Genomic DNA, 18364 nt, shown 5'->3' with positions numbered 1-18364 from the left:
CATTCTAGCACATTCCTCTCTTGCTTTGTTACAACATACTAAAATTTACTGCTATAGAAGCCTGTGATTAAAATGAACAGATGAACCAAATATCTAGAGAAAAAGTTCAAATGTCTTTCTTATTCTATTGACCTGTAGGGTTTATAATCTATGAATGATAACATTTAAATTGTTCTCTTCCAAATAATTGAATTGATTCGCATGAAAGTAAGTAGCTTTTCAAGTTCTAAAAGAATATAATTTACATGTATAGTGCATATATTTATATTGAGACGCAACACATCTAGTTTAAGGTTAATATAAATAATAAATTACCAGGAATGTTTGCTCTAATTCGTAAACAATGGTGCATGACTAATAATTAACAATACAGAGAGTAACTGTGTCTCATTACCCTACTGCCCCCCCCCCCCTGCAGTTTAACGCCTACGTGATGAAAGTACTCGTTTTATATAACGAGGTTGTACTTATGCAGTGCCGAGTTTAAACTTAAAGTGCTTAGTATAAAAAAGGTTTTCTTACTAAAGATAGTTAATTATCTACTGTTGGATACATATTAACATTAATGAGAACATGAGATGGAATACACTATTTATTTATTTATTTATTTATTTATTTATTTATTGATGATGATAGTATGGTAGATAAGATTCTTTATTTCCAAATCAGGGCCCTTTCAGGCATCACAACAAGCATGATTTCTACAATTACAAACAGTACAAAAAATTTATGTGTATACATACTAAATAATCTATACATGTATTTGTATATTGTAAAATTTGACACTGTATATGTAAGTAATATTGATAAATGAAATAGTACTTCCGTGATGATAACATGTGAAGTGTGATCAAGTAATTCTAAGATGGAGATCTCAATTTAATAAGGTAAAATCTAAAAACGTGTATAAGTCATTTATAAATATACTAAACATCAAATCAAACTGTATAGATCTTACATATTTTGACGTCTGTTTATAAAGTTGTGTGATCTAATCGTAACCAAAATAACTTTACTACAATTATAGGTGTATAATCATATGCTGGCTTTCCCGCAGCCAGTATGCCTTCCGTCTGCGCTTAAGAATATTACTGCTTAATCAGCCATATCGTAAAGAAATAAATATAAAGTGATTCAAAATTTAAATGACATAAAAACAAATGGTCTTTATACAAAAGAAAAGTTGCTGCATTTTTTATGCCAATCATTGCATCGTGGGAACGCTGGTAACAGAGCGGTAAGACGGCACTGAAAGAATTGCATTTCATTTGAAGTGACTTTTAAGATTTATTGGCCCTTCCTATCAGCAAAATCTTAGGTTTAATTAGCTTTTCGTCAGAATACAAACTTGACATGTATCAATTTCCAAACCCAGATGAATTAATTTTTGTGACGGGAACAAATGTTCAACGCATTGAAGAATTCCCAATGCTGACCAAAATCGCCAAACGTGTCATCAATTTTGAGCAAATGTTGGCGTGAGCTGAACTTGCAAAACAGAAAGACATCAAGATAAATAAATGCGTTTCATATTTCGAACCAGGTTGTGACCTGACGAGTGAAAAAAAAAGATAATATTTCATTTGTGTTTAATTAATTTATTAATCACTTCATTTATTTATTTATTTGTGACGATGTGTAACAACAAATGGAAGGCGTTTGACATAGTAGTTATTCGAAGCCAAGTACGCAAAAAATCATCTGGTTTTCTAGACAATAGTCTAAAAACGATTTTTTGTATCCATTTTGCCAGGTAAAGATCTTGTCAATGGTGCTATCATACCGATTATGGCCCTCAATCTATAAAATTTTTGGTTTATTGTTATGTGGATATTGATCCCCCTCCATGATTTATGGGCCTAGTTTTGATAGAGGTGTTAAGGAAAAAGGAACAGCCATTCGCCCATAGCTATATTTCACTCAGCAACATATACTGAATTTGTCTTGATACAGATCTACTGAAATTAATTTCAATTAATTAATTAATTAATTTGCTCTTCACTCCATGCGCCCTAAATTAAATTAAAACCATTTCTCAACTCATCGCCTAATTCTTGCTTTGGTGGAACATGACATGCATAAATATTGGAAGTAGTTTAATATTTACTTAAGAATGACCGATGTTTATTAATTGAATGCCTAGGAGTAACGGAATTTAAGGTTTTCTCTTTCAAAAATTGTTCCCCAGGCCGGGGTTGCTGATTTGTTGAGGACGGACACGAAGATGTTAATCGAAGGGAGAACAAGCTTAAAATACATATTTTATAACAATGTGCACATATATACACAATAAGTAACGATATTTGGCATCGAAACACTAGTCTTTCAATTGTATGAGGGATGCTAGCGAGGACAGTTAAATATTGCAAGTGAGGATCAGGTTAATATTGCACGTAATGCAGCCATTACTTGCTATAAAAGTAATTGTATTGTTTTTATAAATTATATATATATATATATATATATGCCCCCCTTTCAAAGCTCATTGATTGGTGAATAAATAAATTAGTCTTATTATTATAGCCTTAAGGCTCCATGAAGTATATACTCGGGCGCTTACAACATCGGAACAATGACCGACGATGCCGAGTGCGTGATCTTAAGAGTATGAGGTTAAATTAATCCAAGTCAATGGGAGTTTTATGGAACCCAGTCTTAACGTGTGCATAATTATATTTATATTGCTCTAAACTCTGTGGTTGAAGAGGGTGTGCTTAAATTTAGATTCTACTAAATACACTAAAACCAATTGTAATGATTAGCTTATTCTTTGCCTTTTCCCACTGATTTTAACAGAATGATCGATTAACTGAACATTTTTTTTTTTTTTTTTTTTTTTTTTTTTTTTTTTTTTTTTTTTTTTTTTTTAAAAAAAAATGTAATTGATACAACAGTGAAAACATTATACTAATAATTGATGTAGGCATACAAGATGACATACCGTTTGTGCTGTGTGTAGTAGTAGTATTATGCATGTCCTCCTCATTGCTGGTATTGACGTTATTCTCTCTCTCCATTTTGTAATGCCTTGTTTGGCTTTGGCGACTATAGATGTTGTGGACATCTTTGTCAATATTTACAGCAACGATACTCCTACAAGTAAGAGCCTCGGCTAACGTCCATACGCTCCTTACAGCCCTTTCGGCGCGAAGTCAAAAACTCTAGCATGTTGAAGTACACTAACGGTACAATTAGTGCAAACAATCAGAAAAACCTCGTCTTTGTACACCACAGTCTTTTGACAATGTCATTGTGCAATATTCTAAATTTTCTTAAAAATTCACAGCAAACCCTAAACGTGCAACATTTGGAAATGGTGTGAGAATGGAATGTACAAATGCTTGCGCATATATTGCGCGCGCATCCTTCCACGTGGGGCGCTGTGATAAATGGATTTATAACGCATTCACTACATAAATCCGATTATCTGGCGCAATTATGCTCTGATTGTGTAAATAAACAGCAATTCTATTACATTTCAGATTTGAGGGAGATATATTTTCTTTAGCTGAAAGGGTTAAAATGTGAAACATACGAATAAAAAGTTTTTTTAAAACCTAGGATTGTATCATTAATAAAGCACACTTTCTTTTTGGTTTTGCATGTGCAAAGGCATGATTGCACCAGGAAATCTAATAAATATTCAAACTGTAATCGGAAATATCATTTCATGTTGACTCATACCACGTAAGAAAAAATATACAGTTTTTGAAAGATAGATATCTAAGGCACGAAAGATTCCTGATTTTACACCTTTAATATTCAACCTTTTTGTGATATTTTCAAATCCAAATACGTGTACTAGATAAAAAATCACGGCAAATACTAGCTAAAGTATGAATGGGTCAGAAAAAAATGAAGTCGATGAAAATATACTAAGAACCAAATTAACAAAGCAAACAATAAATCGGTTCAAAAAGGCTTCGGTTTTACATGTATTTAATACAGAAATCTATAATCACCCGATCAGCATTGATTTTACTGAAGAACAAAAACACTTTCAAAATGTTTCAAAAATTTTGAAAATTGGTAACTATGCCCTTCGACCTCGGAAATGTCAATCAACTCGGTCAATATCAATAATATCCTATTTAAAGTATTTTTTTTACGATTGTTAAAACTTTCTTGTTTATAAATGTTCCGGAGCTCTCTACTTACTCTACTTACCAAGGGCAAGGTCTCTTGATTTTGTTGCGCAATTGCGTTTTTGAATTTTGAACTTGGGTTTCAATATTTGACGTTTATATGAACTTTCCATCGCGTTTGGTTGCAAGCACTGCCCTTTGTGTTCTGCGATCTCTCCATTTGATCCACACAGACATTAGTAACGATAACATCGATTATCATTTATTTATAAATTATTTTGCAGTTCTAGCAGTGTCCAGTTTATGCCACTATAAAATTTAATACCATTTACTTTGTTCTGAATGCCTTTATATGGGACATTAACTAATTAACAACAGCAAAGTAGTCGTCTATTCTAAATGAATTCCATTCAATGACAATCGCCAATCAATTTTTCATCAAATGAGACAAGTGGACATGCACTGATCACGGGAAATATTTGATCCCACTGAAAACTTTCGAAATTTTAATTAGAGCAATCAGCTTAATACGAATGTTATACTTAATCTGAAGTTATCCTTGTAAGGGTGTCGTGAGTGAGGATTTAAAGGAATCAGGCGACATGATTCTTGTAGGTCATATCCATGTTTGTTTCTCAAAAATTTAATACATTAATACATGTGCAACAGTCAGTAGTTATCAAGACGAAGAAGAAATCAAGACGAAGATGAGATACATATTGTTGATTTTTGTTTTCGTATTTTTATCTGGTACGTAAACTTGTTTAAATTAATTAATTCAATATTTATCTTTTTTTGCACTGTTGGAACATCTAATTTTTAACCCTTGACATATTTTTTATTGATTGAAAGTTATGGGTTGTGAATTTGTCGAAAAGGCAGTAAATTCAAAATTACAATATGACAATACCTGCTGAATCATTTTTTTAAAATATCTGAGTAAATAGTAGATAGATTATTAACATATTAATAATAAGCAATGCCTGCTCTGCCAATTTTCTTAAAATATTGTACATGGATGAACAAATAAGACTCAAGAGATAAGCTTAATTGATTTTCCATTGAAATTACTTTTATGGTTTTTTTTTCACCTGAGCCAGTCTGGTGACGTACGACTATCTTCTTCCGTCCGTCGTCGTGCGGTATGCTTCTGTGTCGATTGTCCGTACTTTGAAACAATGAATGAAGTCTTCTCTAAAATGAATGAACAAATTCCTAATGATTTGTTAAAAGGGTAAGGAAATTTAAGAATGTCAAGGCCTCTGCCCTTGAGTACCATCGTTATTTTCAAATAAAAATCGTACAATATTGAGAAAAAAAAAAGTTCTATAATATTCTTGGGCATCTAGAAAAAAATATTTTCTCATCATTATAAGAAGACAGTCTTAATCTAATTTTAAAAAAAAATATTGACTCCTGCGTCTACCGTTTAGGTTCAACAGTGGGATTGAGTAGATCACTTATTGAATAACTATCTTGGAAAATCTCCTTTACTCATGGATATCTTGCAGGCAAACTGTTTTCGTGATAAAAACGAGCAGTAAGAACTAACCCTCTACCAAAATTATGTCCCCCGGGTTCAATCGTAGGTGGGGCTAAGTGAATCACAATGAAATTTACCTAAGTAAACCATCTATAACTTCTTCTGGTCATTTAATTTGATGCCAAAGAGATACGACTAGCTTTATACAAAATCTGATTTTTTTGTCCTAAGAGTCAGGGTCCATGCGGCAGGGGGGGGGATTTTTTATACAATTATATAGAAAACTCCATGCATCGTTAAAAATTCTTTCTACCACTGATCACCTTCATCAATGTGCGTGATAATGTTTGTTTTTATGTTGTTTATCGTTCCTCTCGAGAATTTTTCACTCATATGGAGACGCGTGATAATGAATAAAAGATACAATACCAATTTTGATAATTCATGTCACGTGGATTCAGAGTTCGAGATTCAGGTGGGACTTAAATTGGACATATGACAGTCAAAGCCGATGGTTTTCTTGTAAAAATCTTCTTAAATTATAAAATCTATTAGTCAAACTGCTTTTAATGATTTTTTTTTCTAGTGTGAATGAAGCTCCCACCCAGAAATTGTTAAATCCATGTCGCCTTGGTCCAATATTGGTTGAATCTACTAGGCTAAATTGCAATTGTTATAAATCTTAAAATTTTCTTCTATATCTTATGATATTTATTTAGCCAGCATATAATTGTATTAATTTATTTCTTTTTTTATGCCTTGATGAAGAGCAATATCATTAAAAATATAATGTCTGTACAAATAGTAATTTTACCAAAAACTTCTGCAGGATCGGGCACACTTTCTCACAATTTTCATTAGTAACAAAACTTTTTTAAAGTCATAAGAAACCATGTCTCCCGAGTTAAGGGCTAAGTTCAAGATTAACAAGATATGTTTTTGGAACACTGATGCACCCGGATGGCAGCTCTTGGCGAAGGTTAAAGTTTTTCAAATGCAAGTCGAACTCCAAGTTGAAGGTCAAACGGTCAAAAATATTGGCACCCAAAGAAAGGCCTTGTCGCAAGAAATACACCTATGAAATGTGAAAGACCTAGCTCCAACTGTTCAAACATATGACCAAGGTTAAAGTTTGTCAAAAATTGTCAAACTTCAAGGTCAAAGTCAAAAGGTCAAAAATATTTGTACCCATGCAAGGAAAAGTCTTACTAGTATCACAAGTAATACACATGAGAAGTATGAAAGTCCTAGTACCAACTGTTTAAAAGCTATGACCAAAGTTAAAGTTTTTCAAAAGTAGGTCAAACTCCATGGTCAAAGGGTTAAAGTTGTTGGTACCCAAACGGAAGGTCTTATCACAAGGAATACACATGCGAAATATGAAAGCCGTAGCAACAATTATAATGTGATTTAAACAGAAGCATACAAATAATGTAAATAACAAATATTTGGAAATAACTAGGTATATAGAGTGAAACTTTTTGCCAAGTTTCCTTAGATTTAATTATTTCGTAAACATTACATTGTCTTTTTGGGCAGGATGTAAAGTAGCAAATGGCGGTTATAGTTTTTCATTGGAAAATTCGCTGAGAACAGAATTATGGACGACAAACAGCTACCAAAGATTAAGCCGACCGAACGGTACAGTCCCTGTCCAACTGAGATTTTTCCCTATCACTTTGAATGATTTGGTAAGTCATAAAAATTATTAATGATATGATATGGTCTTAATTTAATTTCTGTTTATCATGAAATTCTTCAAATTCGCAGTTCAGTATCTAATACTTTAAATATTCCAGTCAACCAGGGAGAGTTTGATCTACCCTACCTGTACTGGATTCCTGAACTTTATAAAAATATTTACAAAGCTACATTGTCAGGTCCAGCAAATGCTCTACCAAGCCCCTATCTTTAATCCTCACAAAATATAAACTGCTGTAAAGAGAGTAACCTCAGATGTATTTTGCTACAGCAAAAATCTGATGTGGATTCAAAAGCTTCGAAGAACTTTTAAAAATTTTGAATCACCAATTTTTTTCAGAAGTCATTAATATAAAAATGTACGACTTTTCTACACTTTATACAACCATTTATGACGATAATTAAAAGACTAGGCTTTTTTGATAATCATAGACAACTGCTTCTTCAATAACAATGGAACTCGGAAATTTTCATATCTGGTGATGTATGGGCACCAATTGGGAGCCTTTATTAGCCGAATTGTTTTTTAAATTCTATGAAGCAGAATTTATTTTCTAAAAAGCTTTTACATGAGAAAAAGAAAACACTAGATGTGGCCTTCAACTCGATATTCAGACATATCAATGGCGTTTTATCAATTAACTATTGTTACCTTCATTCATATATCGATTTCATATATCCCAGTGAACTCGAAATAAAAGACACCACAAATTCTCTCGCATCTGTATCATATTTGAATGTTTAACTGACTAAAGACGATAAGGGCATTCTAACAACTAAATTGTATGACAAACAAGATGACTTCGGCTTTTCCCTCGTCATTTATATTCCGTTATCACCTGCATATGGTGTTTATGTCTCCCAACTTATTCAATACTCATGATCAAGAGGATGCTCTGAGTTCGATCAATTTTTAGCTCACCTCGACGAAGTCGAGATGAGCTTGTGCTATACCCCCGGTGTTGGCGTTGGCGTTAGCTTCGGCGTCCTGGTTAAAGTTTTAGGTGCAAGTCCATTCCCAAGTAACTATAAGCCCTACCTGGACCAAATTTGATTGAACGATGCATCTAGGGATGGACAGATGGACACTACCACACTTGCTTCGGATGCTGGATCTGACCTAGATTGTCCAGATGAGTGACCGGCTTAAAGTTTTTGGAGCAGGTCTATTTCCAAGAAACTATAAGCCCTACCTGGACCAAATTTTATGTTATGATTCAACTTGCATAGATGGTGCATCTAAGGATGAAAACTTCCAGACTTGCTTTGGACGTTGGAACTTACCAAAATTTTCTTGATGAGTAAAAAGGTTAACAGTTTTTTGAGCAGGTTTATTTCCAGTAACTATAAGTCTTACTTAAACCAAACTTGCACGGATATTGATGTTGGGATGTTAACTAATTAGGAAAAATTTATATGTGAGATTTGCCTTACTTATAGATAACATTCGTCGAGGTTAGCTTCGTAATCTTTGATTAACTATGTTTAAACCAAGGCAGGTTACTGACAGATAAGTTAATGCTACAGGGATTTCAACAACATCATTTAAAGTCAGCATTTTGTAAATTCTATCGTCGTTATAATGACCTTGTTAACAAATTTAACCTTACATTGGGCTGTATTTTGGCTGACGTGTTTCATACTAATTGTCAGGCCTTCGCAAACAAAAAATTATTATAGTTAACTATAGTTTACGATATTTAACTATATATATAATAGTAAATACTTTGATTTACTATGAAACTTTACTTTAGAAGTTTTTTTTTAGATTTTAAAGCTTAAAATCTCTGTAATTCAACACCAATGTTGTAAAATTTGTAAATAATATGTGAATATACAAGTTATATTTTCATTTCAAATAAAAATATGCAAGTATGAATTACAGAACATAAAATATAAAATCTAAAATCCATGGTAAAAATTCTTTGATTAACTAAAGTTTAAACTTTGATTTACCTTAGTAAAAACTTGCATACTATAATAAACTATAGTTAACTATAGTATATTTTTGTTAGGGTTTGCACTTATAGTAAATTTGACATTAGTATAATAAATATTACTAATATTCCGTCTATCTGATTAATACATATGTTTATTGTGGGTGTGACCGGTCGACAGGGGATGCTTTTTATTATTATACCCCCGCTCCGAAGGAGAGGGGGGTATACTGTTTTACCCTTGTGTGTCTGTCTGTCTGTCTGTCCATCTGTCTAGCTGTGTGTCTGTCCGTAACAAGTTTTGGTCACAGTTTCCTCAGCAACTACTCATCGAAGATGCTTAAAATTTTAGCACACTCTTTGTTTAGGCATCCCATATGGTGGGATTCATTTTTGTACGAATCCGATGTCAACTTCCTGTTTATCCGTGCGTCTCTCCGTACCATACATAACAAATTTTGGTCGCAGTTTTCTCAGCAACTACTCATCGCAGATGCTTGAAATTTTAGCACACTCTTTGTTTAGACATGCCATATGGTGGGATTCATTTTTGTACGAATCCGATGTCAACTTCCTGTTTATCCGGGCGTCTGTCTGTACCATACATAACAAATTTTGGTCGCAGTTTTCACAGCAACTACTCATCGCAGATGCATGAAATTTTAGCACACTCTTTGTTTAGGCATGCCATATGTTGGGATTCATTTTTGTACGAATCCGTTGTCAACTTCCTGTTTATCCATGCGTCTGTCCGTACCATACATAACCAATTTTGGTCGCAGTTTTCTCGGCAAATACTAGCCACAGATGTTTGAAATTTTAGCAAACCCTTTGTTTAAGGATGTCATATTTTGGGATTCATTTTTGTAAAGATCCAATGTCCACTTCCTGATTATCACTGTGTCTGCCCATAACTGAACTTGTATATTCACATCAGAGCGGGGGTATTATTAGTGAGCATTGGCTCACAGACTTCTTGTTAATCACTGTTCGTTATCTTCACCTTTTTTCACTTGATACCCAAGCCCCTCTTGAAAAATGCCCTTGTAATTATTGACAGAAAAGATTTGTCAAAATTCATTTATATATCTTCTATTTTAGGAAATTGTGGAACAGGCAATGTCCATGGCTGGATTTTTCAGCATGGTAAGTCATCCTAGCTAGATAAGGCATGACTTAATACACATACAAAGTGCAGTTAAATATATCTGTACCTGTAGCTGTACCTAAGTACTCCTATCAAAAGGACAAAAATCTTAATTTGTATTTTTTTTACATAGATGTAATTCGGATGAACCTCCAATAGTATTTGCATCCTTAAATTAAACAATATTGGACATTACAGATTTTTTTTTTAAATAAACACTTTTGTTGTAGACGTGGCAGGATTCTCGATTAGCATGGGACACTAATCCTACTTACAGCAGTGATATTCCAACAATCTTTTCCAGTCAGAGTTATACGTGGTTTCCAACTCTTGTTTTAGAGAATTCGTGAGTGTAGTTATAAGTTTAAACCTGATGGAAGCAAATATTTCATTTTCGGTAGGTCAAGCGTTGCTTACTTTTAACATTTTCCATTTGTGTTCTCAATCCTGTGTTATTTTCAACCAAACTTTACACAAAGAGCGAAAGGTACTTAGTTTATTCAGACAAAGGTCTTCGCTCCTTTTCGAAGATTGATGTCTGAGGAATATCGAGGATCAAGTTATACATATATAGAAAAATCAAAGCTCAAGTCTTTCATACGAGCAAGCAGACATATTTCTGTATAAATCTACCTGCACTCAAGGTATAAGATGAAATATGTCATGATTGTTTAAGATTGAGATTTTTGTAATAAAGAAAACCATCCATCGAGACATTAGTATATAATCATTAAGAATACTCAATACTGAACTTACTGAAAGCTAGCGCTTGGTCTATAGTATGACGTACGTTCCATATACATATTAATTTATCAGAAAAAAAACAATGAGACTTGGGTAAATTTTGTGGTGAGAGGATAAATCTCGGCTTAGATTTGGCCAGGCTGGATATTTATTGTTAATGTCATAATTTAAGTGAAAAATTCTGGAAGGGACCCAAACAAACATCTCTTTTTACTGATAAAACTTCATTGTTTAATGCAAAATATGTGAATTCTAAAAGAAAAACAAACACAAGATTTACGTTCAACTGGTAGTTTCCAAGACATGATTCTTTATCTCATGGTATTGAAAAATTCCAGTAGTCTGTTTTAATAGGTGTGATAAATATGTACTGTACATAGGCCTATGTCGGAGAATTACTAGAAAAAAAAAAACAGGCTATAGAAATTGCCCAATTCCCGGAAATAAGATTGCCCTGCGGGATAAATCATTTACAAGGAAAAGTTAGTGTTTGTGTTTACTTTTGCATTTACATATGTATACAGTAAGCGATGTAATTTTTATAGTAATATGGAGGGAGTTAAAACATTCAAATCACTAATTTGGAGCGAACAGCATTTACACCTATATGTGCACATAAAAAGCTGGAACCGACCGGTGTAGATTTTAAAATATTTAAACCGACCAAAGTCCAGACACTATGAAGGACTGTCTGAGATCTGGTGAAGTCATCCGTCCAAATTACCAGCCGAGCTAATCTCATCCGAGATTTGTATTAAGTCTTCTATATTTTCATAATGTTTTTTTGATTCACTGTCACTGCTTTACAATATATTTAAAAAAAATAATTTGGATTTCTAACGTTTCGGCATGAGCATCACTAAAGAGACACAATTTGTCGAAATGCGTTTCTGTTGCATCAAAATTGATACCGTATATGATTTACATTATGACACCTGGGTCGAGACCTCTGGTGGTGGACTGTTAGTCCCCGAGGGTCTCTTCAGTCCAGTAGCTAAGTACTTCGGTACTAGCTTGAAAATACGGATGTATAATTAATTGCTGGGGTAAAATTTAGAAATTTATTTCAAAATTATGAGTTATCTTCCTCATGCATAGTTCTGATCCTTCGACGTACTTGGCTACAGTCTTTGGCAACTTTTTTCAGCTTTCAAAGTTTTTAAAAAAAATATTTTGGATTTCCAACGTTTCAGAATGAGCATCACTGAAGAGACATAATTTGTCGAAATGCGCATCTGGTGCATAAAAATTGGGACCGGATATGATTATATGTCGTCAGATTTTGCTGTCTTGTTAAAACCTTTTTAAAGCAAAAATTTTCACTGATAAGTTAAAAAAAATAAGTAAATTGATTGTATTATATCAGATCAGAAATCACAGTTATCTGTATTTTTAATGGAATGAGAATTGCTCATGATCGAAAACCAAATATTAAGGTTATTGTAGGATTCTTGCTAATATTTGAATCCACATTTTCACTAATCGAAAAAAATATGTTCATTTCAACAGAGTAAGTTCCATTTCAATTATGATGGACGCAGATTCCTTAAACCTGATTCGGATTCTTAGTAATGGAAATTGCGTATACAACCCAATAGATGTTTATACCACACACTGCGAGTCGGATACAACCTATTACCCCTTTGATACCCAGGAATGTGACGTAGTAATTGCAGCGTGGGGTTATTCCGTAGCTGAAATAGAATTGTCATGGGCAGATAGTGGTTTAGATATGTCATTTTACAACGAAAATGGAGGATGGGAATATAAGAGTATGTACATATGTTAATTTCAATGAAACAGTATTTTTAAAATAATTTGTAAAGAGCTTGCAGATGATCTATCACAAATACTCAGTAAAAAATCAACGAGAAATTCGAGGAACCTTTCTTATCACATTCACAACATCTATAATTTCTATTTTGCAGAACTAAGCCGTATTATTTCGTTGTAGGTTATTCCATCGAAACAGGAGTGAGTGTTCGAGGTGTATCGTCGTTTCCTACTGCTACTCTAAGAATGTTCTTCAAACGAAGACCACTTTTTCAGGTTTTACCTACCTATCAAATTCAATATTTTTAAAATGAGAATTTCTGCCACTGGAATTAGATGTTACATTACATTTGCCTTCTGTCACCTATCATGAAGTTATCTACGTAGCCAGAATATTCATGACTTTCTCGAATTCGGGGCGTTTAATTCTCCTGATCAGCGCCAATCTAAATTTATGTAATAGTTTGGACTGTCTATATATTCAATGTTAAAATATTCTGAGAAATGTTAAACGCTTGGGTTCATTACTGGTATTTCGATTTCATATCCATAAAAAATTGAATGAAAATAAACAAAGAATTTTCAAGAGGAAATATTTTACTTTATCAAATTACTTTTATTAATAAAAGTAAATAATTCTTTTCCAGGTAGTTAACACTGTTTTGCCATGTACGATGATCGCATTTCTTATGGTTCTGGCTTTTAAGTTACCACCGGATAGCGGAGAGAGGATGGGATTTTCTCTAACGGTTCTATTAGCATATGCCGTTTATCTAACCATTGTCTCTGCAAATCTACCAACAACTTCACTCACTACATCTGCATTATGTAAGTCATCTGGTGAACATACACAGTTAATGAATATTTGTATTTTAGGAACTAATCTGTTTAATTTACATTCTTGAAATTAATCAAATGGGGGGGGGGGGGGTGAAACATATAGGTAAAAACATTTCCTGAATTTTCCACTATAAAACGTTAACAGTGTCTATGGATACACAATGCAGAAACTTTTTTAAACATAAACGTAATATTCGGAGTAATTGCATGAGTAATTAAGTTTTTCTCGCTCTTATTTTTTAAATATATTATTATTTCAGCTATCTACCTATTAACCACGTTGGCTGCTGGGACGTTATCTGTTGCATTTTCCATCATGGTTCTTCGTTGTCACCACAAAAACGAAGACGACCCGGTTTCACCAAAGTTTTTGAATGCATATAACGGAATTTTAGGAAAATTTGCTGGAGTTAAAAATAAGCGATCAGATAGTAAAGTTCGCGACCTTACAGTCTCCGTAGTAAACGAAGAGGAAGAAACCAAAATTAATTCGAAATCGAACTCTAAGAGTGAAAGAGTACCAATGTCAAAAACACCAGTTTCACCCTATCCTGAACAGACTAATGACGTCACTTGGCCTATGATAACAGTGTTTCTTGATGAGTTATTTTTTCGGGTATTCCTTATTTTTACGCTGTTGCAACAATTTATCTTTATATCTGTCTTTATAATTGGATTTTTAATACATTAAATTTTAGCGTTTTATTAAAAATCGTCAGACATTCTAAGTTTTTTCTATACCCAGTTGTTTGGAATACTTATGTAAGCTATAATCAATTCATTTCAATATCCATTCGTAAATATATACCAGAGAAAAACATTGAATATTTAATGCTGAAAGAAACAAAGCTTTATGTTTATGATATCACTAAAGAACAGAGTATGATTAAATAATGTATAAGTCATTGTTTATATCAATATCATGTAAGATATGAATGTTTTTGCACTGTTTGATAACAACAACCAATTCCTACGTTCCACTACTTCACGTTACTTTACTTTAATTTTTATTCGGCGGTACAAGTATTTAATATCATTTGCTTTTTTTTTTGCTCTAAGGCCAGGTTCCATGCAAAAAATTTACGTGATTTTATATCGCATTCCACACCATTCTTCTGCTTCTTTCACCATCGAGGTCAAGCCTGATGTCTCTCAAGCTGAGATAAAGTTGCTTTTTGCTTTTTTTAGATCCATGAAACAAAATTGAAACAATGACAAGACCAAAAACATTTTCTTGTACACGCACAAGGAAAGCTACTCTGGTTAGTTTTGTGCATAGTTTGTTTATAGTTTCAATTAAGTTGAATTTTCATTGGTTATGCATTAATTGGAAATTATGAAATTTTAAATATGTGATATTCAAATAAAAAACTATTTCTTTAATTTTTCTTCTTTATTGAAAAGCATGAGGAGATGAAGATTTACAGATCAGAAAAAGTAGATAATTAAACAGCTACGTCACTTCCTCTAGCAGAGAAACAGAACTGACAAGATATTTCTTGAATTGTAAAGAAACTGCCACATAATAAGCAATATTTATACCAATTCTTCAGATTTTTTTTTCTCTACCTGAGCTTTTCAAGTTAAATTTTCAAGTTTCATCTACCGAAGTCTCCTTGCAGATTTGAAAGAAATCTTTCAAAAATAGAGACACATAATGAATGATAAAATTATTTTCAATTTGCTATTTTTTGTCCCCAGTATCGATCGGGAATTTTTAAGGCAAAAATACTAATACTTCATCTTGTTCAACAAATTGATGTCACTATATCCCTGATAGATTTGAAAAGAACCTCGCAAGAAACTTGCAATCAAGCTGCACTATGGAATAAAGTGATCGAATGACGATAGAACACACAAAGTAAATACTCAAAGTCCTTTCATTTTGGAACAGTCCAAATCATATTCTGTCTAAATAAAGTCTAAAGCGCTTTTTTACTCAACAATGCACACATCATTTTCTTTTATTTGCTTATTCTCTGAAGAGTTTCGCAGGATTACGAGATCGCATGATTTTTATCTCAAGTAAGCAATTTAATGATATAAATTAATAACTGATACAACATAGCTTCAATTAGTAAAACTTTGGCAGAAAACAGTTTGGATATTAATTGATCGAGTTAAGCATCCATTAAATCAGAAGGAACCTTTGAAGTTATATATTAGAACACTTAATTACCATAAATGTAGATTTGTTCATAAGTACCATATTAAAGTACATTTGTTCATCAATCCGCATCAATATGACAATAATAAGTGAGACAACTTGTCCAATTAGTTTGGATTACGATGAATATCCGACAAAAAAAAGCATGCCGGAAAATGTATTTCACTACCTCTCGAAACAGAAATTATCTTTGCGTAGACTAGCTGTAGAACAGGGTCAGTTGCGTTATATAAAACGACGGTTTTCGTGCGCATGCGTACGGAAATTATGTTCTCTTAACAAGATTGAAGATGAATATCACCTCATTTTTAGAGTGTCCACAACAGTTACCGGATATATATCGATAAGTATTACTATATCGAAAAGTATAACTGTATAAGGCCGTTTTTTAAGCTTGTTCAGCTTCTCTGTCTAGAAAATGAAAGCAACAGCACGATCTGTGTATTTTTCTTCAAATTGCTATTGATCACAGAAACACATATTTATAATGTAGACTTTTGGATAAGTTAAGTAGATCATGTTATTTAATAAGCTAACCTTTATGAACGAATGTCCTTTAATGGTACTTAAGAAAAGTCTTTTAATATTATGCAGATATTCAAGAGTTAATCTAGCCTTTTCAATGGTCTCTGATTTTCTAGACAAGTAGATCATTTTATTAAATAAAGTAACCTTTATGAACGAATATACTTAAATGGTACATAAGAAAAGTCTTTTAATATTGAGTTTCAATCCAAGTTAAAAGTTATTGGACACATGAGTATTTCAATAAAACAAAGCTATGTATTATTTCTTTCCGTCTCGAATGTAAGGGTAATCAATAGAATTTATTTTCTTTAGTTTTAAATAATATTCAAAACAAACAGTGCACGGGGATATACATATTTCTACGGATTGCAAAAAAAAAAAAAAAAAAAAAAAAAAAAACCTATAGTCCCCTCCGGTTTCACCGGTAGGGGACTAATAATAACAATAAAAAAAGACACTTAAATCAAACAAAATCAATATTAACAAAAATAATTTCAAAAAATCAAGACTTTTTTTAATTCTAAAAAACGATATTTAATCTTCCTACGTGTTCATGTTCTTCTCCATACAACAAGAGTCCTGCTGAATACGTCAATACTGGTGACGTGAATATAGTTAACAATTAAGACCTAAAATCACTCAATTTACAAAAAGTCGAATCTCAGGGAACCCCGATCTTTCAACCGGCGACAAAATTTCAACATTATCAATTCTGTCAGAGATTATGCCAGGCGATGGGTCAAATATTAAAAAAAGAAGACTTGGACACTTCGTCAGAAAAGATTATACGTATCAAATGGATGTTTAAAAAATCTCGTATTAAGCGGTTGAGGGGCAATAAGAAAACCATATATCCTTCTGTCCTCAGTAATTCAGAAGTGAAAAAAGAATTAAATAGATTACATTAGGCGATACGATAGATTAGATCAATATGTACTGATCACAGCTAACAAAGCCTGACAAAGCAAGTAGAAATATAAGTAAGGCTCATTATTACAAAGGTATTTTAGAGAAACTTGGATTTAATTCTATAAGTGGTAATCCACATTATATTCAGAGTAATTGTTCCATTTCTAAGGAAGAAATTCTTCAAAATCATATGTCTGTTTTAAATACATGTAATCTAAATATTCCCAACAACTAAATTGAATTGGAATGACCATACCTATATTGGATTTCTAAACCTCATAAAAATCCTTAAAAACAAAGATACATACCGAGTTCTAATAAATGTTCTAACAAGCAATCTTCCTTCTTTGCTCCTCACGAAAGTATTAATAGCAGTTAAGGCAAAACTGCAGGAGTAGTGCAGAACAACATATTTGAGAAGGAGTGTTAATCAGATGTGGACGCTTAAAAAATCCAAGGAACTTTTAGAAAATTTGAAATTTAAAAAATTACAAAAATCAATAGCGTCAAAACGTACGACTTTTCAGTACTTTATAAAACGATTCCCCACGATAAATTAAAGACCAGACATTTGGACATCATAAACAACTGCTTCTTCAATAAAAATGAAACTGATAAATTTGCATACCTTGTCTTGGTCATCTGCAAACTTATTTTGTTAGAAAACATTCTGATTCTACACAAAAGTACTCAGAATTTGATATTCAAAGATGCTTGAATTTCTCATCGACAATATCCTTGTGGTTTTTGGAGGTCAGGTCTTATATTAAATATCTGTTGGAATTCCCTTGGACGCTTTAGCAGGCATGTTTTTGTGTTTATACGAAGCAAAACTTATTAAAAACATGAACATAAAAAGAATTCTTTTGCTGTGGCCTTCAATTCCATGTATACCGGTTACTGTAACCTAGTGACAAGGCGTTAGCTTCGTAAAAAGGAGACCCGGGCTCGATTCTCGTTCGCTGCTCCACGTCAGACCTAAGACGTTAACATAGGTATTGACTGTTTCTTCGCAAAGCGCTCGGTGTTGTAGAGCGAAACTTCCCTCAT

The 18364-nt window shown here is 32.9% G+C and overlaps 1 protein-coding gene across 1 annotated transcript; it reads left to right on the top strand.

The window, feature by feature from the left end:
- The first annotated feature begins 6460 nt into the window (after positions 1 to 6460).
- Positions 6461 to 14401, top strand: LOC133192935 (acetylcholine receptor subunit beta-like). Its single transcript, XM_061328938.1, has 7 exons — positions 6461 to 6547; positions 10308 to 10352; positions 10584 to 10699; positions 12607 to 12869; positions 13052 to 13146; positions 13518 to 13698; positions 13971 to 14401. The coding sequence occupies exons 1-7, from the start codon at positions 6461 to 6463 to the stop codon at positions 14399 to 14401; spliced, it is 1218 nt and encodes a 405-aa protein (XP_061184922.1).
- Positions 14402 to 18364: the final 3963 nt, after the last annotated feature.

Source organism: Saccostrea echinata, unplaced genomic scaffold (genome assembly GCF_033153115.1).
Source record: "Saccostrea echinata isolate AGI-Se365-2 ecotype Australia unplaced genomic scaffold, CSIRO_AGI_Sech_v1 ptg000025l, whole genome shotgun sequence".
NCBI lineage: Eukaryota > Metazoa > Mollusca > Bivalvia > Ostreida > Ostreidae > Saccostrea > Saccostrea echinata.
The sequence above is the reverse complement of the archived record's forward strand: the minus strand, read 5'-3'. Positions and strand labels throughout refer to the sequence as shown.